Source organism: Barbatula barbatula, assembly GCF_947034865.1.
Source record: "Barbatula barbatula genome assembly, chromosome: 15".
NCBI lineage: Eukaryota > Metazoa > Chordata > Actinopteri > Cypriniformes > Nemacheilidae > Barbatula > Barbatula barbatula.
The window spans coordinates 9,214,350-9,234,235 of NC_136778.1; the positions used below are offsets into that span (position 1 = coordinate 9,214,350).

The 19,886-nt window shown below is 36.9% G+C and overlaps 1 protein-coding gene across 1 annotated transcript; it reads left to right on the plus strand.

The window, feature by feature from the left end:
- Positions 1–1,560: 1,560 nt before the first annotated feature.
- Positions 1,561–15,579, plus strand: syndig1l (synapse differentiation inducing 1-like; the record flags this gene model as incomplete). The annotated part of the gene is made up of 3 exons (XM_079475053.1): positions 1,561–2,025; positions 11,297–11,434; positions 15,421–15,579. The coding sequence occupies 3 exons, from the start codon at positions 1,561–1,563 to the stop codon at positions 15,577–15,579; spliced, it is 762 nt and encodes a 253-aa protein (XP_079331179.1).
- Between the last annotated feature and the right edge of the window lie 4,307 nt (positions 15,580–19,886).

The following is a 19,886-nucleotide window of genomic DNA, read 5'->3' on the forward strand; positions in this document are numbered from 1 at the left end:
TGGGAGAGCTCAAAACCTCTCCGAGCAATGGAGTCAGCATTCCTTGATGAATGATCCTACATTTGACAATACGCAGAAGCCTCAGCACAAATCAAATGCTAGGAAATAATCTGCTTTCTATTTTATTGTGTTGCTTTTTTAATCACAGATTAATGATGAAGAGGGTGTATACCAACCACCGTGGCCACATGCTGTTTCCTCCAAAATAAAAGAGTTGCAGTGTGACAGGATTTAGATGTATGGGTAAAACTGATGTCCTCTGTTAGAGAGCATCAGCAGTTTTTTTTACAAACCTGCAAGACATCTATTATTTAAATTAATGGAAGAAAGTGAACGCTTTTTCCTCATTAAAAATGTTATTACAAAAAACAATCTGGTCATATCAGTAAAAAAATATTTTGTTACATGGATCCGGGCTATCGTATTAAACGGATAGTTCACCTAAATCATTTAATTATTTATTATTTATTTAAATGTTTTATTAGATTTTTTTTCAGTTTAACACTAAAGAAGATATTTTGAGAAATGTCTCAGTGTTTTTCTGTCTTCACAATGGAAGTAAATGTGCCCAATGTTGTTTGTTATCAACATGCTCTGAAAAATCTTTTGTGTTCAGAAAAAAGAAAGTCAAACCCGTTTGGAATGACATGAGGGTGAGTAAATAATGACAGAGATTTAGTTTTAGGGTGAACTATCCCTTTAAGATCACATAACAGGCTGAAAACTCATTTTATGACACGTTCACTCATAAAAATGAATAAATAATGTCTGACTGTGAAATGCGTGCTTCTACAATGTCACTGGTAGCCGAACTGAAAAACATTTGCTTCAATGTGAAACTGCATGTACAATATGGTGCCAATTGCATAAATGTAAGATGACCATCGTATTGGCCAGCACGACATGAGCAAAACATTTTCTTTAAAGATGCACTACATTTCTCCCACTATTGAAAACTGTCTGAATGGGTCATTAGGCATGTTTGGAATTGCATTGTATTAGAATAACTGTCCGCTTTACCTCCCGGGCAGCCTATTTACTAGGGTTGTCCTGTGTCTCATGGGGTTGCAGACCAAAGTGAATTCAAATCTGCCTGATAAACAGCTTTTTTAGACACCTTTTTAACAGCTTGGTGGAAAAGGATCTGTTTTGTTTTTTCGTTTGTAAATGTGAATTGTTTGAAAACCTAGTCTCTCAGATTGACACATAAAATCGCTCAATACACAACAACAAAGCCTCAATCTGCCTTATTTATAACCCAGTTGCAAATAAGAGTCTTCACAATTCAGCTATGGCTTTTGGTGCCACAGACATCATTGAGTTAACTGCATGGCTGCCTTCCCATTGCCGAGCACCTGTCTGTCCTGAGTTCAGACTTATTAAACTTTTGGGTTCAATAGCCCGTGTCTTTACCGCAAGCTGCCTCACTTTTCTCTCTTCTCACTCCTCCTACAGCTCACGGCCTATTGAACACATTAGCACCTGTCACGTCGGTCCAGGAAAGGTCATCGCGTCTTCCTATATTTCTCCATCTGGCTGTTAAACACTCTGCGTCCTACAATGGAAAGCCTAAGTGAGCTTCAAAACCCTCTTTTGGATAAGAATAGCAAACATGTGGTCAAGGCCGACTATGGCTACGGTGACGAATTCCACAGCAACCAGTATCAGGAGAACATTATTAATTATTTTGTGACTGGTGGAGGAGGTGGTGGCGGAGGTGGAGTCGCGGTCACGGGAGGAAACGGCAAGGCCAAAGCACAGCTACTGGACGCCACCTCGCTTCATCTGGCGGTGGAGGCGTTTTACAAGCCAAACTTCATCCTTTACAAGGACGACGTAAGCGGCAAGGGTAAGGATTACAAAAACGAGTGCTGCGAGACCACCTTCATGGAGAAGAAAGACAAGGAAGTCGCAGTGGAGACACCCAGTACGGAGGACCCTCAAGCAAAACTACTGGACGAAAATGAGGTGAAAATCCAGACGGTATCTTATGAGGTAGAAGAAGAGGAATATGTAGAATATGAGGTAAGTCAGCGGTTTCTTTGCCGAAGAGTAAACCGAACCCTCACTATTCTGTACTGCTGGATTAATTCATCTAGTTTATGACAGGTGGCCTTAAAGCACAGCAGCTCAATTCTCTCAGGGAGCAGCAGCATCCAGTAATAGCCTACATAACAATATGAGACCCTGTCTGATAAGACTGCACATTATAAAAAGCTGTTCTCTCAAGGTTTAATTCTACATTTGTGTTTAAATCTAGCTGTTAATGATCACGTTATACTCCAATAACATCTGCTGGCTCTATTGGATTATGTGTGACAGCCAACAAACACATTTATTCAGCCTCATGTCATTCAAAACATGCATGACTCTGAAAATATCTTCCTTTGTGTTCTGCAAAAAAAGAATATCATGCAAGTTTGGAATGACATGAGGGTGAGTGAATAATACAATTATTTTCATTTTTGGATCAGCAAAGTTATACGTTATACGTATAGTATTTTACTATACACTTTTTTTGTTATTTCTGTAACCTTTAAACGGATATTCCAACCAAAAATGAACATTTACTCACCCTCTTGTCATTTCAAAACTCTATTACTTTTTTTCTTCTGTAGAACACAAAAGAAGATAATTTGCAGAAAGTTCACAACTGAACAACAGCGGTACCCATTCACTTGCATTGGACAGAATTATTTTTTTTTGTTAGACTGTCACTTCATTTCTAAAATGAACAACAAACTGCTTGGGGCAACATTGCATTACTTCATTCAAACACTACTTCACACACAGAATGGTTAATGTAATTGTTAAACTATCGGATGTGCCAAGCGGTATTAACCTTGAAACCAGAATCATTAAATTCCTTACAATTTCCATCTACTTGCCAGTAAGCAGGACAAGATTCAATGAAGCAAATAAAGTTTTTCATATTCATTACCTACATGAAATGATCCTAATAGGTAGCAAGAGCTAATGAGATGGGCTGGGCAATGTTCTGTGCTGCTGATGGGGTATAATGGTGCTGGATGGTGTTCATCATTCTTGAAGCTCACATAGAGGAAGGTATATGTATGCAGGTCATATCCAGGATACTGGCCCTTTCAGCGATATGATGCAAAAGTAACTACAATGCACATCAAACTGATTCATGCCTGCATAATTTGAACCAATATGTAAATTGAAATGAGGGATTCCAAATGGCTAATGATTTAGATGCTTCACACAATTTAATCTTAATTTGCATGTAGTGCATTAATAACACTATGTTAAAGGGATAGTTAACCCAAAGTGGAACGTTCCTAAATCATTTATCCACCCTCATGTCATTTCAAACATGTATGACTTTCTTCTGCAGAACACAAAAGATGTCATTTTTAAGAATGTTGGTAACAGAACAACATTGACCTCCACTGACTTCAACTGTATGGACACAAAGCCACTAGGACATTTCTCTGACCATCTTTAGTAATATGCAGGTTTTAAAAGATTTATTATGACAGATTATTTTTGGAGGTAAACTATACCTTTAATGTTGCAAATCTTATATACAAATCTTATTTGTATTCCTTAAGATTAATGTTCTAATCCTTTGGCAGTGATAAAGAAGATAATCTTCCCATTTTCATGTATTTTCAAGTGTTGTGAAACACATTAAATGGTCAGAAGTATGTGGACATCCGAACAACACATATATGTGCTTGTTGAACATTTAATGTGGAATGTGGAAAAGGTCTTTAACAGCTTTTCCTCATATGACTCAATGATGTTGGGTGATGTATTGAGGTTTTTATTTGGGTTCAGATCATGGCTTTGTGCAGAGCATTGAAGGTTCTATGAATCAGTAAACCACTATGGACATTACTTTGTTTGTAACAGCTGCAGTTGAAACAAGCCTGTTCATTAAAACAGTATGTTCACATGATTTTGCTTTGTAGTGTAAAAGTAAAGTGTGAACCAACTATGCCTTAGTTTTCTCCTGTCTTAGAGAATGCACACTAATGTCAGGTTCTTGTTCAGTACAATTGACAGTAAATCTTGTATGGCCAATTTCTTTTAGATAACAATAGACACTAATGGTCAGAGTGTTTCCGTCTTAAATTCAAAAGTTGTTATGAAAGGACCATATTATCTCCTTTAAACCCAATTTAATGCTGTTAAAGCAAATTTAGTGCCTTTTCCTTAGATCTCATCGTCTTTTAGAAAGAATGCACTGAGGACGAATTATCCAGAGAGGATAAAAGGGGAATTTGTCTCACTCTGACATCTTAAATGTGGAAGTGTTCTAAACATCTAAATTGTGCATAAATTGATTTTGAGAGATTCTTATTTGTGGATAACTTAAAATAAACCTTCTTAAAATGCAAATATAATAGGTGGTATATGAATATGTAATGTTGTGTTGATGGAAATGATCATGCTTATCATCCCTGTCCTGTCTTTAATATGCTTAACCTTAATTCGAGCAGTATTTGCAACAGTCGGTATTACGTTAAAAAAATTAAACTGTGTTTTTTAAGGGATAGTTCAGCCTAAAATGAAAATTTTGTCATGAATTACTCAACATCAATTTTTTCCAAGCCTGTATACATTTATTTGTTCTGTTAAACACAAAGAAACATGTTTGGAAAAATGTTAACTGAGAGTTCTGGGGCACCATTGACTAAAGTAAAATGGTTGTCAAAGCTGCCCCAGAACTCTCAGTTGCTAAAATTCTTCCAAATATCTTTCTTTGTGTTCAATCAAACAAAATACATTTATACAGATTTGGAACAACTTGAGGGAAAGTCATGACAGACTTTTTATTTTTAGGTGAACTATCCCTTTAAAGTAACCAGAATTTACTTTGACGGTCAAAAATACTACCAAACTTTGTTTTGCCAATATGACTTCATCTACTATCACATACAATCTGTGTTTCTCTGATGGTTTGTAGGCAGATGGTAAAGAAGAATGTTATAAATGTTTTTCAGCTGCTAGTCATTTGGATGCAGTTATCATGTGTGTTCCATTGGCCAGACTTTGTTTTATTAGATTGGATAAGTTAGATTGGAGCATATGGCTGAAAGTAGATCCAATAATTTACATTGCAGACAACATTTGGCCAGTAAGTCTGTACATTTTCTCTCTTTCAATACCTTCTCTCTTTTAAAAACTCTTGAAATGCTGCTTCAGTATCAAATTAGAGAAAAAAATGAATTGTTGTATCCAAAAACAAACAAGGAAAGCTTCTTACCATTCAGCTAAGAGTGCTATAGAAACTCCTCTGTTGCAGTTATAGAGATTGTAAAATTTCATTTCCCAGACACAGAAAACATTTTTTCTTGACTAGAAAAGCTGCACTGGATTTCCTCTGCACAGAATGTCATGGTTCTGCCACATCGTGTCAGGTTTTTCTAGTCTTAGGGCAGGATCATGACAGTACCACGTGTTTTGTGTGGAGAGAAACACATTGTCAGTCACGACATAATGTGTTCTCTCCTGTCTCATCTTTGGACCCGCCCCTCTCGTTCTCGAGTTAGTTTCCCTTTAGTGTTTCATTCCCTACACCTGCCTTGTTAATTATCCTTTGTTAGTCTCCCTATATATTGCCCTTGTGTTTGTTGCTCTCTTCTTGTGGGCCTGTTACATTGCCCTTTTCGATCACTTTCGTTGGACTGTTAATTATTATTTGGTCTTGACATTTAGAAGTAAGTCTTGTATCCTGTGTTCTCGTTTTTGCCCCATTGCGGGAAGTCATTTGTTCTTGCTTGTATTTTAGTTCCGTTACTGTTTCACCCCATCCGTGTATGCACTGCTGCCTGCGCTTGGGTTCTTCCCCTACCATATCGTACACACAGTATGTCTCATTCTGTCTTCCAAACAAACTGCTAAAAACATCAGCACTACCACATACATCGTCATCTTCATCAGAGAAAGACAAATATATTCTCCAACCACCATTCATATTCTGCTAAATCTCTGATGCACCTGCCGTTCTTCAGATCAATTTCAGGGCTGTGTCACAACATCAGTGGCTTACCTGTTTTATATAAAGCTCCTAGAAGATTTCCAATAAAGCACAGGGCAAGAAGCAAGTTAAAATGAAATGGAAAAATGCCTTATGCATAATAATGTGGATGTATGTCTGCAAGTTCCAAATAAGCTTGGCTGGGATGGTTTTAGATAAAATGGTCTAGCAAAAGCATACAGTATGCATCCAGAACAGGTTTATTAAGGGTTGTTGCAACATGAGACAAAAAAAACTAAACTATTATGTAAAATTGAAATCAGATCATGATTCAAATCTGGTTATGCTGTATGTACTGAGCTTAATACAGACGTTATATCGAACAGCTCGTATGTTGCTCTGCAGTCTAAATGAAAAGCGTGGCACCAGGCAATTAATTAGTCTTTAAATTATTAAGATCCTCAGAACTCTGTCAACAGTTATCCATTCTTAATCTCATTACTGTTGCATTGTGGGTGAGAGGGTACGCTCAGTTCCCAGGTGATCAAAGGCTATTTACACAGGCTGAAGATAAATGAGCTGGCTGTGTATTCTGTAGAAAATTAATTTATCATAACTGTTGATGGATAGGTTAGCAAGAGTAAACACTGAATAAGGAATTAATGTGCTAATGTATCTCTGTTAGGCGGTAGCATGTATCAATTACAAGAGTTTACCCAGGGCTAAATTGATGGTTTTGTGTAGGGAATTTTGAACAGATCGCAAAGTTCCCATACATATTATGTAGTACTTTACAAAACCGATATGGCTTCAAACATTTAACATCCTCCGATCGAGAAATCCCAAAACAGAAAAGTATTGTGTTTTGAAATATTCTTAAAAAAATGCGATATTGAGATATTATTCCCTCGCTTGCATATTTATCATGCCAGCATGTCATTCTGATTATTTGTGCTGTGATTGAACATCCCACCGTGGTCCTTGAACGCAGGTCATGCCATACGCAAGTGTGGTCTCGGGGTCTATAAATCAGACAGGCTTATTACCAGCTCAGTGAGGCTGTATTTTATATTTGTCTGGCATTAATCAAACCCCCTGATGAATTATATCCTCATGACCTGCTCTTGAAATGCTGCCAGCTCCTGGCATGACACAACTTAACTACTCTCTGCCATGAACCGGCAGTCTATAATCTCTGAAACAGTCCCTTTAAAAATGCATGCAGCTGTTTTCAACGTCAACATCGTGCTTCCTGGGACATTGAACTCCCAACATCGTCGATCCAGTTGTATGCCCCTTCGTAGGAATATAATTGCCTCGGAGAGCATTTCACCTGACAGCTCTTTTATTTCATGACCCACCCCATCACCCCAAACAGACACGTACATCCACACACAAACACACCTTTCTATCAGTCTCTACTGGCTGCTGTTTAAACTGCCTCATTCGTTTTCCATCCGAAACATCTATTTTCATTTGTACGGCTCTCACCGCCCACAACTGATGGGAAAGGACATTGTAGAAACCAAAGGATGGAAAGAAAGTCATGAAAATGATTCTGATTTAAATTTCATTTGAAACCGTTTAAGTCACTTTCTACTGTATTGTGATGAAAACGTGTCAGCTGAAGTTGCTGTTAGGTATTTGATTAAGCAGCTAATTACAAATGTATATGGATTCAATTATTTCAGCAAAGGAGGGCACTCAGCTAGAGCTCGCATACATGACATGTACATAATAAGTTTGAAAGCGCAGACATCGATCACCTTGAAAATAAGGTGACATTTTATTAGCTAAGAGATGGATCGTGAGGGGAAAATAGAAAGAAAGGGAGAAAGGACAAGCCCGTCTTTCTCGTGCTGGGGAGGCATTTCGGTAACATGAATTACATGCTTCATTTCCTGTGCCTCTTGCCACCCTGAAAGGATAAAACCATTCATTAATCTATCATTACCTGTCAGAAAAAGCTGGCAGGCAGTGACAGCATCTGCAATCACAACCCCCAGACAAGAGGAGACCCCCCTTTTTCAGAAGAGGCACCTGGGTGGTAAAGGCAAGGGTGGGGGGGGTTTATCGGGTCACACAATGCGATTCAAGTTTAACTGACATTGTTGGCCAGCTACTCAAATATCATGATTTTGGAATGGGGAGATGATTCCATTTATTTTTACTTATTTGTTTTTTATTCCAATTTCTGGATGCAAAAATGCATTAGCTGTTTGAATCAATAAAGGCAACCGAGGTAAAGATGTTTGATTCTACAAAAGTTTCTACAAAATAGTACACCATAGGCTACCTTTACATTTGAAAAAAAGTATTCTTCTGATGAATATTATTGAAGAAACACTGTATATCAGTATAAAGCAGCAAACCGCTGCACTGCACATAGCGACTGTCTAACACAAACCCACTGAAATATTTATATCCTCTTATATAACATCAGGTGTTTGGATGTAAGCACAGACGTAGAGCGTAGGAGTGACAGTTCATTATATGGACTTAAATTTGCAAGCATTTCTATTGCATCAATTACAGGCTGCGATAAACAAAAATCAGTTTCCTTTAAGCTTCTTGCACCCAACTATTACAGAAAATGAACGGAATTTCAGCTTTTATCAGAATACGTTCCAGACCACATAGCAACTTAACAGTAACTGGGCACGAAAGCCACACACTCAACCCCCCTTACAGAGAAATCCAATCTAACACCCTGTGTTATTTTATATAGAGGTAGGACTATTGTTTTCACAGATAAAACCGTGGTGACAGCGAGATCCCTCACCAGCGATGATTTAGGCTTATTGCTGTGGATCAGTGCCGAAATATTTTCCTAACAGCTTTGTTCTCTTCTCACTCTCCAGCAGGTCGTGTTATTTATAGTTACTCAAGCGAATCACTGAAATCGTAGGAGAGATCTGACAAATTGATACAAAATTCACAAATAGTTGTAAAGTGGAAATGTACAGCCTTTGTGATGACCTGCATTGCATATTTAAACTAGAATGAATATCATTTTAAAATGCATAACATGTAAACCACAAAAATATTTTATGAAATCTCGTACAACAAGGGTACAGACACAAAATGGTATTTGTTACATTAAAGGCTTCAATTCTACAATACAGGCTCTATCGAAAGTTTATGTGTCATTATTTACCACAGCAATAACTCTTACATAAAATCGAAAGCAGGCCGCAGTGATGTATAAAGTATCTAAAAGCAATACTTGAGTACAAATATCTTGCCAGAAAATGAATTTGGTAGAAGTGAAAGTAACCTTTTAGAATTTGACTTAAGTACAATATTTATCTGATACTTTAAGACTTTTACTGAAGTATCAAAAGTACTTTTTATATTAAATCTACTTGAAGGCGGGGTGTGCGATTTCTATTAGCCGTTTTAAATGTTCAAATAACCAAAACAGACACACCCCTACTCCCATCTTTCATTTTCATCAGCGCTCAACTCGACTAATGTCCGTCCTGTTCACTGTTCACCTTACTGCTGACTGGCTACAAGGTTGTTTTGGTACTCGGCCCGACTTTGTCTAAACAAGCGTAATTCGGAAATCAGACACCCCACCTTTAAGTATCTAAAGTAAAGTTACAGACTAGTTATTAAAATGGTGCTTACATAGAAATGTACAACTTTGAAAAAGCTCTGTCTCAAACTCAGTAATTCTATTAGGAACAACATGTCGCCAAATTGCTAAACTACCAAAATACAAGTTCAGAAACCACATCTTTGTAACTTTACTTCATAACTTATAACTTTATAAAATGATAGTTCCCTCCCACCCCCAATATTATTCCTCTAAGAGAACAACTGAACAAATCTGTCTGGTTCTTTACTTGCATTTCCCAGCAACCCAGTCATTTGATAATTCATTGAAACTGTGCGATTTATCTTTAAAAAAAGCAGCACATTAAAACCTTGTGTTGAAATTAACCGCAGAGAGCACATTCTATGCTTTTATTTTGTAGTAACGAACATGCTTAGGGGAAATGTATCAGAGTAAAAGTATACATTTTGTACAGGAAAGGTAGTTGAATAAGTAAAAGTCTTGAGAAAGACTCAAGTAAAGTACATTTACTCTAAAAAAATACTTAAGTATAGTACTTAAGTATTTTACTTCGTTACATTACAACACTGCCAGACCGGCATTAGGCCTAAATGTGAAGCTAGTATTTTGGTTAAAGCACATTTATTAATTATTCAGTAACTCTCCTATTTTGAGCTGTAAAGCCTATCTAAATCATTCTTTTTGAGGTGGAACTACTTTTCAGGCGGACGAATATCTGGTCTCTGGCTATGATTCCTGCAAACTAAGCTTTACAGAATTCACTTTGTTATTATGCCCACATATACAGAATTATCACGCATATTGTATAAAAGTAACATCATAATAATAATGTTAAAATAGTATACAATATATATATATATATAATACACAAGTTAAAATATTCTTTAGATGTCATGAAGTATGGACAGAACCCAAGCGCAGGCAGCAGTTTGCTAAATGATAAAACTTTATTTAAACAAAGACCCTCGATGGGGAAAACATGAACAAAAACAAGACAAGACTGAAAACTAAAACTTCCCACAAGGGGGACAAAACAAACGAGGTAATAAGAATAATAAATAAACTATAAGTCCACAAACATTGAAACAGCAACAAGGTAACTCCAATGGAAGGTAGGGTATCAGGACAGACGAAGGTGACAGGACAGACACAGGGAGAGTGGCAGCAGGTGAGGGGAATAAAACACTAAGGGAAAGATTATACAGGAACGGTGACAGGACTAAACACTAATGCCGCTAACAGGGAAACAAGGGGGCGGGGCTAAAGGATACAACACCGGAGAGAGAGCAAGGCGTGACAAACCAAAACAATGCTCTTTCTCAACACAAAACACATGGGACTGACATGATCCTGCCACAAGACTCGAAAACCAAGACAAGGAGAGGCAGGATCATGACAATAGAACATACAAGATCATACTAACACACGGGGCAGCTCTCCAGAAAGAGGTTAGATTAAGCTAGGACTAGGGTTTAGTTAAATTAGGACATAAGTAGTTTTTACAAACATGCATTACAAAAAAAAACATACTTTTTTGAGACACAACAATGGTGTTTATTTTAAGATGTGAGTGCAAGCTGTTTTCAGTTTAGACAGCACTAACATTTATTTTAGTCTATGTTTAAATGTTTTAAATGTTCAATTACTGGACAGAGCTTGTAATGAACCTGTAATATAAATCTTTTATATACACTTGACTGAAATGTTAAAATAGCTTAAAAGTTTAAAGCAATGTTCTCATAACAATCTTTCATTTTCTACAGACAGACTGTTCCAGCGACAGTGAGAGCGAGGACAACTTTATCGTCATCCCTCCCCGCGATCACCTGGGTCTTGCTATCTTCTCCATGCTCTGTTGCTTCTGGCCTCTGGGCATTGCCGCCTTCTACTTTTCTCAGGGGGTAAGTGCAGAGCCAAACCATGGTCTATCCATTAGGTCTGCTAAAGATTCTGCTCAATATGACACATGACAGAATGAGACCAACGTGGTCTGTAATATCTGGAGAATGCTAACAGATAGCATTCTCATTAATTTAAATGGCACTTGCTCTGAGAAAGATGCCCTGGAAATACTCTGTTTGAAGTCTGCCATCTTTGCTCATGGCCATTAAGTATTTTAAGCCAATCACCGGTGCTGTAAATGGCATGTGACGGATTAATATGGAGCTTCAGGAAAATGTAATCACAGCAAAGAGGTTTGGCTGATGGCACCTTGAGAACACGGCCTATCATTAGAAATGATGTGAAAATACAGAAAAATTAACTGTTAAAGAACTGTCATTGGTATAAAACATTTACAATGATACAATATAATTGATTATGATATTGATTAATCGATTGTTTATAATTTATTGAATCAGTTGTCAATTAATCACATTTAACACGAATGCGTTCAGTGATTATGCCAGCATATAGTGGAAAAACTGCAAAACAGTATACAAAATCATCTGCAGCTAAAGTTCTCCATCGATCTTGATTTGTGTCTAATGGTATTAATGATTACGATTAACGATTAATTGATCAACAATTTGAATGAAAATAGATTCTAATCTACTCGCATAGTCGACAAATACAAAGCAAATTTTGCACACCATTATTGAAGAATGATGCTTTTTGGTTGCTTTAGTGACAGCTTCGACCAGCATGGACTAAGCAGCCAAACCTTACTCCCCTATGAGCTGCATATCAAATGGCCCTGTGCAATTCTTTAACATTCTGTTCATCTCTGTTCTCTAAAAAGCCTTTCATTCTTCTGTTAGAAAAGTGTTTTGCCATCTTTATCAGCTTATTTATTAATACAAAACAGGTGCCTCATTATAATACAGATCATACAGACAAACAGCTTTGCTTGTGCAATTGCAGAATTATCGTGCACTTCCTGTAAACACATTTAAACGAACGCACTGATCAGATGGGCGTGATGAGAGCGGCGCCCCTGGTGGGACGTGCTTTGAGCTCCATGTACACATGCCACACAGAACGCTTTCCAACTGCTCATCCTACCTCAGGCTGAGACTCTTTTTATTCTTATCTGTAGTTTAGTCCACGGCAGAGACAAGCAGAGGAAATTTGTCAGAAGCCAAGATAATTCTCACGGTGTAATCATGATGGTGGTGGTGTTGTTCAGTAAAGGTTCTCTGCATCCTTAGCATGTGTGTGTGTGTGTGTGTGTGTGTGTGTGTGTGTGTGTGAGGAGGATGGTAATGAGATGTGGTGGAGATGTGCTTCTGCCCTGTCTCTTGTCTGGGTAAATTCCATAGAGAACATCCTGAACTAATTCTTTCACCTTCCCAGCAGCGTAGGGTTGAATGTTCATGAGGAGTGTGTCGCCCACCCTTCGCTCTTGACTCCACGCTCTCAGCATGCGCCTATTTTCCTTCACTTTTCAAGAGAATTAAGACAATGTAACTAATGAAGCATTAAAACCTTTGAGAATACAACTGATTGATACAATTGGTATAGTACAAATATATATATATATATACAAATATATAGTAGCTGTTTCCCTTTTCACTACAGGATGTACGACTTTAAAATGTGGCTAATGTTTTATATTGTGAATTACATTTAGTGCTGTTTAATATATATCTTCAAACTGATGCTTTCCAAATGTAAAGGCACATGCTTTCACTAAATATTAACAAGGAAATACTGTCGCTCATTATTTTATTTTACATGTACAAATGGGTGATTTTGTAAACAAATCAAAGTTATGGATTGATTCACTGAAATGCACTAATGCGAGTCATAAGAGAAGGAATGATCTAAGGATCAACTAGTTTTATATCTAATCATAAAATAGAAAGTGCAAGTAAAATCACAATATTGATGATGCTGATAGGTATATACAGTATATGTGCGTGTGCACACAAACTCAAAGTGAATGTTTGCGTAAGAGGATCCGCTTTAAATGTTAAAAAATATAAACAAATCTGCTGAAGCATGTAAACATGGCAGTCCATTTGCTATACCATAACTGGTGTGTCCAAACAACCCATTATTGACTGTCACCAAGTGTGGGAGTGAAAATCAATAGCATTCTTCCTGGACTAAAGGGTCAGATGCTGTGACAAGGTGAGCAGGACACCTCCCACAATGGGAGCTGAATGTGACAGGCACTGCCATCTCCATGACAAGCATATACAGTAGTACCATTTTAAAAGATTAGGGTCACCAATTTATTTATTATAAAAACAAACACACTTAAAATAATAATATACTTAGAGGAACACAAATGTCACCATGGGAATGACACACGTTGATAAACTACAGTATTTACAATAAACCACAAAATAGGCATTGTACATTTTTAGTAATGTTTTCACTGGGACTTTACCCTCTCTTATTGGCTGCTTTTTTCTTCATTACTTGGTGCAAATCATCGATTTTATTAATATATTTTTTCAATAAAATATTTGAATTGTCAAAAAATAATTTTAATAAATTTTGTCCACATAATTCATTTCAATTCTGACTTTAAATCAAAACGGTCATGAAAAACATTTCAACTTGAATATGGTAGAAAACACACCAAAAAGAATGAATTTAACCATTTTTACACATGAGGACATAGTGAAATCAAAATGTTTTGTATGAAATCTGTTCAACTAAGGAAACGGCTTATAAGAAATTCGCCCTGTTAAATGCACACAGCCCTTGAGTCATGTTCTTGCTAAATGAGCAGCATACTATGACTTAATTATTCATTTGAACTGGGGAAATGAATTGATTAAACTATTAAACGGGTCTTCATAGGCATTAGTATTAAAGAAATGATGGTGGCATGATGTTCCATTTAGGAGTAGCTCTCAGCAGTGGTTATATGGAAAGTGTAAACATTAGATCAAGCCGTTCATTGCCATTTCAAGTCACACGTGTTTTCTTTAAAGCCCTCAGGGGGTAATGGTACAAGATTGGAGGTTTACAACTATTTGCAGATAATATTGCAACATGGCCTTTGAATGTATTTCCTTCTGATCTTCTGGTCTTTTAACTCACTTTTGGCTCATTCGTCCTCAAAGCAAAAAAGAAACAATGTGAGAAGGTAGCTTTTGACAAACAGAAAGTCTATTCAACGCAGGCTACTCTTTTCCCTCCAGTTTCCGCTGCTTTGATCGTGACTGAAACCTGAAAGGTGGTTTTCTTTTTTTTCGGAAGGTTTAGGAGGTGAAATCAGCAGGGACTGAAAGCAATCACAGACCAGGACAAAGCAAATGACAATAATCAGAACAAAGAAAACAGAATTCTCCCTATGGAAAACTACAGATCTTTAAAGATACAACAAAATATATGAACTACAAACTACAACGGCTCTTGAGAAAAATGCTTTGTTTACACTGATGCAACATTTTCAGCTCAGTGAATCAGAAAAGTGGACACATGAGGGCTGTTCCCAGTCTGTTGCCCTTAGGTTGCTGTAATCTTTATGAATTTGTTTTTCATTCTATTTTCTTTCAAAACATTTGCCCCTCATGTCATACAACCAAGTTTACGGTGGTATTTTCTTATAACTAGGGCTGCTCGATTATTATGAAAATCATTATGACAATTGTTTTGACCAATATTGAGCTCACAATAAATTTATATGATTACATAATAAAATTGATAACTTCTCTTTTTAACTTGAATTCATCTCAAAAAACGATTAAATGTATAAAAGCTGCACCACTGTGAATCCTTGCAAAATGGAATGCTGCAGAATAATCGTTTCACCTCATTATTTTTGTTTTTGTAATCGTTGGAAGCCGAAATTGCAGATTACGATTAATTACAATAAATTCCACAGCCCTACTTATAACATGTCCAATATAACACTTACATGCATCAATGAAGCCAATGCATCTTGTAATATTTATTGTCTCATCATTCCTCTCTTTCTTTGTTCCAGACTAGCAAAGCCGTATCTAAAGGAGACTTCCCGTTGGCTAGCATCGCCTCCAGACGAGCCTTGTTCCTGGCCGCTCTCTCTATCACCATTGGGACAGGGGTGTACGTTGGAGTGGTAGTGGCCCTCATTGCATATCTGTCCAAACCAGGCCACATATAGCAGGACCACGAGGGAACAGCAGGGCTCATGATAATACACTATCCCCTCTGAACGTCTTTTTCTAAATGTCCATCTCATTCCTCACTGTGGACTGCTTGACCGCCCAAATTAGAGAAAGGGATGATGCAGAAAGAGATGAAGAACTGGGGACTTTTCATCACCTAAATGTAAGCGTAGATCTCCATCACATCACAGCAGCAGTCCCATTGGATACAACTTGTTGCTTAGGTCTACAGGCGGTATGGTTGAAGAATATAAACTAGAGACAAAATCCAATGAACCAAACTCAAACAAAGGAAAGCTATTCCAAAGGACACCAAGAAAGGATCAAGAGACCGAGTGCCCTTGGATATGCTCTTCCCTTTCTAACTGTGCTTCATTTTGCACCTGAAAGAGCACTTAAGACGTTCTCTGTTCCTCTCTCATTATTGACTAAGTCCATTAAAACCAGTCAGTGTGTGTGCCTCAAATAAACTAGCGTTGCAGAATTCACAAATAGCTGCGGTCTACTATTCATGAACCACTGTTAAAAAGGATAGGATAAAGCAGGTGATGGATATGTTTCCCTGACTATCTGGAACAAATCATTCAGCCTTGTTATAAGCAAAGGTGGTGTTAGCAGGCAAATCCAAATGCTTATGGTCACAGTGCTGAGCTACAGGAGCTATTAAAAACAATGCAATCTTCTAAGAACTGAAATTCAGCTTCACGTATACGCAACCAATGCTTTTCCCACTTTAGGGCTCAGTGTTTTGTGTTTTAAATTCATCATCTTTTGTTTTGTCGAAGATCCACAGCTCTGTTTTGACCCAACACAGGCTGCTAGGTTCAAAACATGGTAAAAGAAAAGCCAAATAGTATCCAAGGGTGCAGAGAATTGTAAACAGTATTGTAACACCAAGGAAAAGAGTATTTGCTTTCATATCCATACGGATCCTCGCTTGAATTTCAAATGCTCTTGGTGTTGGTGTGAATTTACGCCCAGATGTCTGAACTGAATATGAATGATTTGATATATGGACAGTAGAGAGATGTGTCCTCCTAATTCCCAAATGCATCACATGTCTTATGATCTGAAAGATCTTTTGAGCAGGCACAACTCGAGATGGATGATCAAATTCAGGAATGGATGTTTGAACAAAAATGCAGGTTAGAAAGCGGCTTGAATTGAAAGATTGAATTGATTAATTATGTATTGGATGCCTGTGGGCTTGTGGGCTAAGGTGCGATAGAATGAAAACACGGGGAATGTAGTGGCGAAAAGGTCTACTGATCTACTGCAGCACCAATGGAGCTTAAATTTGGCGTGGTCATCCGCATAATAACTTAAAAACACAAAAACAGAGAGTGCCCAGGTGGCTGAAAGTTCTAACGTTCGGTGCTTGCTTTGAATCCCAGTGATACTAGCCTCAGGTGGTTAAGTTGAGAGTAATCTAAGTGTCATGGGCGAATCTGAAGCAATAAGAGGCGATAGGGAAATCTTGAATAGTCTTGTTCTATACAAATTACATTTGGAAGATGAGACCTTTTATTAGGTACAAAGAGTTTTAAGGCCGACATCATGGAATTGCAGGTGTGCTTTACAGAGTAATGCTGCGTTCAAGACAACTCAACCTGGAAATAATTATCAAAATGAATTGTAAAATGAATTGCGCTTGTATAAGACAAGCATGAGCTCAATTGAAAAGTGAAGTGACATCACAACGATTGTTTTTCATTTCTGCACTGAAATAATTTGCCCTAATATTTAAATATCTTATTCTGATGCCGTAAACTATGAATTATAGCAAAATGAAAAAAATCTCATAAAAGATGGCCCTACAATAACTTTTGACTGCTCTGAAATAAATATGCAGGTATTAAATTTAAAAACGGCAACTTACAGTCTTATAGAACGTTTCATTGGACAGGCACGCCTGGACTGCAGTTAACTTCTGGTTTGTGCTTGTTTATCGGTCTGGCTTGTAACTAGTTATATTTTATTTTAATTTTATTTATAATATTATTTTTTGTGTGTAAAATATTATTAAATAAACGATTTGTTGAATTTTGTTGTATATTAATTTTATTTCAAATAAATATTTTGTTGAATGTTTCCTGTAGTTTTAAAGCATTTAAAAAAAACCTACAGGACATTGACATCTTGCGGTTGAGCTTGGTATCCCAGTCTAAATTCAAAATATTGGCAAGGCAAGTTTAGCCAAGTAATGGTTCTTCTCAGTTTCTTTTGCTTATCATCAGAAATAATCTACAGGCACTCTTTTTTTTTGTAAATGTGTACCAGAAGTTAAGGGCAATCCATGAACACGCGTATGCACAGTAACGTTTGTTTATATTGTTTCTTTTTCAAACGTCTATATTTAAAGTTGATTTCATCAAAATGTACCAATTGTGTCTTGTATTTACTAATTATTTAAAATCCCTAGATATGTAACAGAATGCACAACATGGTTCACAATAACAAAACTCTTCAAGAGTTGGAATGCATCAGATCAACGCCTGGATGGGTCAAAGCAAACCTCTTCGGCGTTCTTAAAGCTTGTGATTCATACACTCGAAACCTGCTGGTTTTGTTGTGGTTCTTAGAAAATGCATTTCCACTGCAACCACTGAAGCGTTGAAAGCCATCCTGGGACACTTGCAGTCTCTCTGCACAGTTCATGCATTAGTCATACCTGACATTTACGGTTCACAATTAGCTTCCCATAATGGCTTTTTCTGCAGGAGCGGATCTCTAGAGCATAGCTGGAAATAACCAAAACAGAATCACTTTTTACAAACAACACTGCTATTTTAAAGGCACTAAAACTTGACCAAGCTAATTTAACAATCGCAGTGTTTTTCTCTTTGCTAAATAAAATGAATGTTACAATGTACTCTTGTGAAGTCCGACCACACATGCAAAAGCTCTCTACACTGGCTGTAATGAAAGTAGCCTTTACTTAATGATGACTTTGAGAGCTCAACTGACATCGCATATCAATAATATGGTAACAGTAACTTTCCTCTCATGTTTGCATCATTTGATTCTAAATGAACGATGTCAGCGTCTACCTGCCCTTGATTGTGTATCAAGACTGGCTCTTTCTCTCCGTTTTACGTTTCCATAGTGACTAGTCCTTTTTCGAGATTCGTTTTAAGCCAGGGCTTGCACTTGCAATGACCTACACTGTAACAATAGTGAGTAAATGTGCATTTTCCAGAGTTGCAATCATTTCTGTTTGCTTTGTGTTTTGTTATCGTCACAAAAATGAGTTGTTTTGTTGTCACTCATCAACAAAAACGTAGAAATTGGGAAAAATCCAGCTACAGTTCAGACAAAATGAGATTGAAGTGTTTATAAAAGAATGTCAGTGTTTTTTGGTGTTGTGATACTTTGAGTTTTCTCACTCATGATCAGAATGTGCTTGTAAGACAGTGACAATAATGTAAATACTGCAAATGAAAGACGAGACATGGCAGTATAAAATAAAACGCATTTGAGACAAAAAATTACCTTGTATCTGTCTGTATTAATGCAATAGCTAAGTGTTACCCTCAGAAAAGAATATACAAGTTACTTTTATTAAAGGACAAACTAAAAAACGCCTTTTACAGTAATCCAAAAAGAGAAAATCTTTTGTTTTTGTTGTTTGAATTTCTTTTTAAAACATAGCTCAATTAATTGATTATAAAAAGAGATCAGAAAGTTCAAGGGCTGTAATGTCTTTAGACCACATACACGGAGGCATTTCAGCATTTGATTACAGAGGCAATCAGCCAGAAAGGAACTATTGTTTTTCAATTTATTTATTGAATTACTTTCTAATTCAACAGTATTAGTATAAATTATAGTTATACATGCATTAGGATTTAATTTCAATCAGTACAAATTGTTATATATACATAAGCAGCATAGAGTACAGTTGTATTCAAAAGACAAATTTAGAAAATGTGAGCTTGTAAATCTATTAATTAAGTTTCTGATTAAAAATACCTATGAAAGGTTATAACATATAAACCACTTCAGCACTATTTAAATTTCATTATTAAAATAGCTTTAATTGCAAACAAGCAAGTATATCAAATACCAAAAAATCTAAAAAAAAATATTGTAAACTTCAATCAAATTGCTATGCAATACTCAACGAATTATAGCAGGATTAGTTTGGTTTCACACTCAACGCGATTCTGTCGAACCCTGCTGCGTTTGTCTTACATCATCGTATGCTGATCGGTGCATCGGCGCATGACAGAAAACAGAACACGGATCAATATATTGTGTAATTTGGCGCTATTATGCGCAGCAGAGTAAATTACATTTGGGT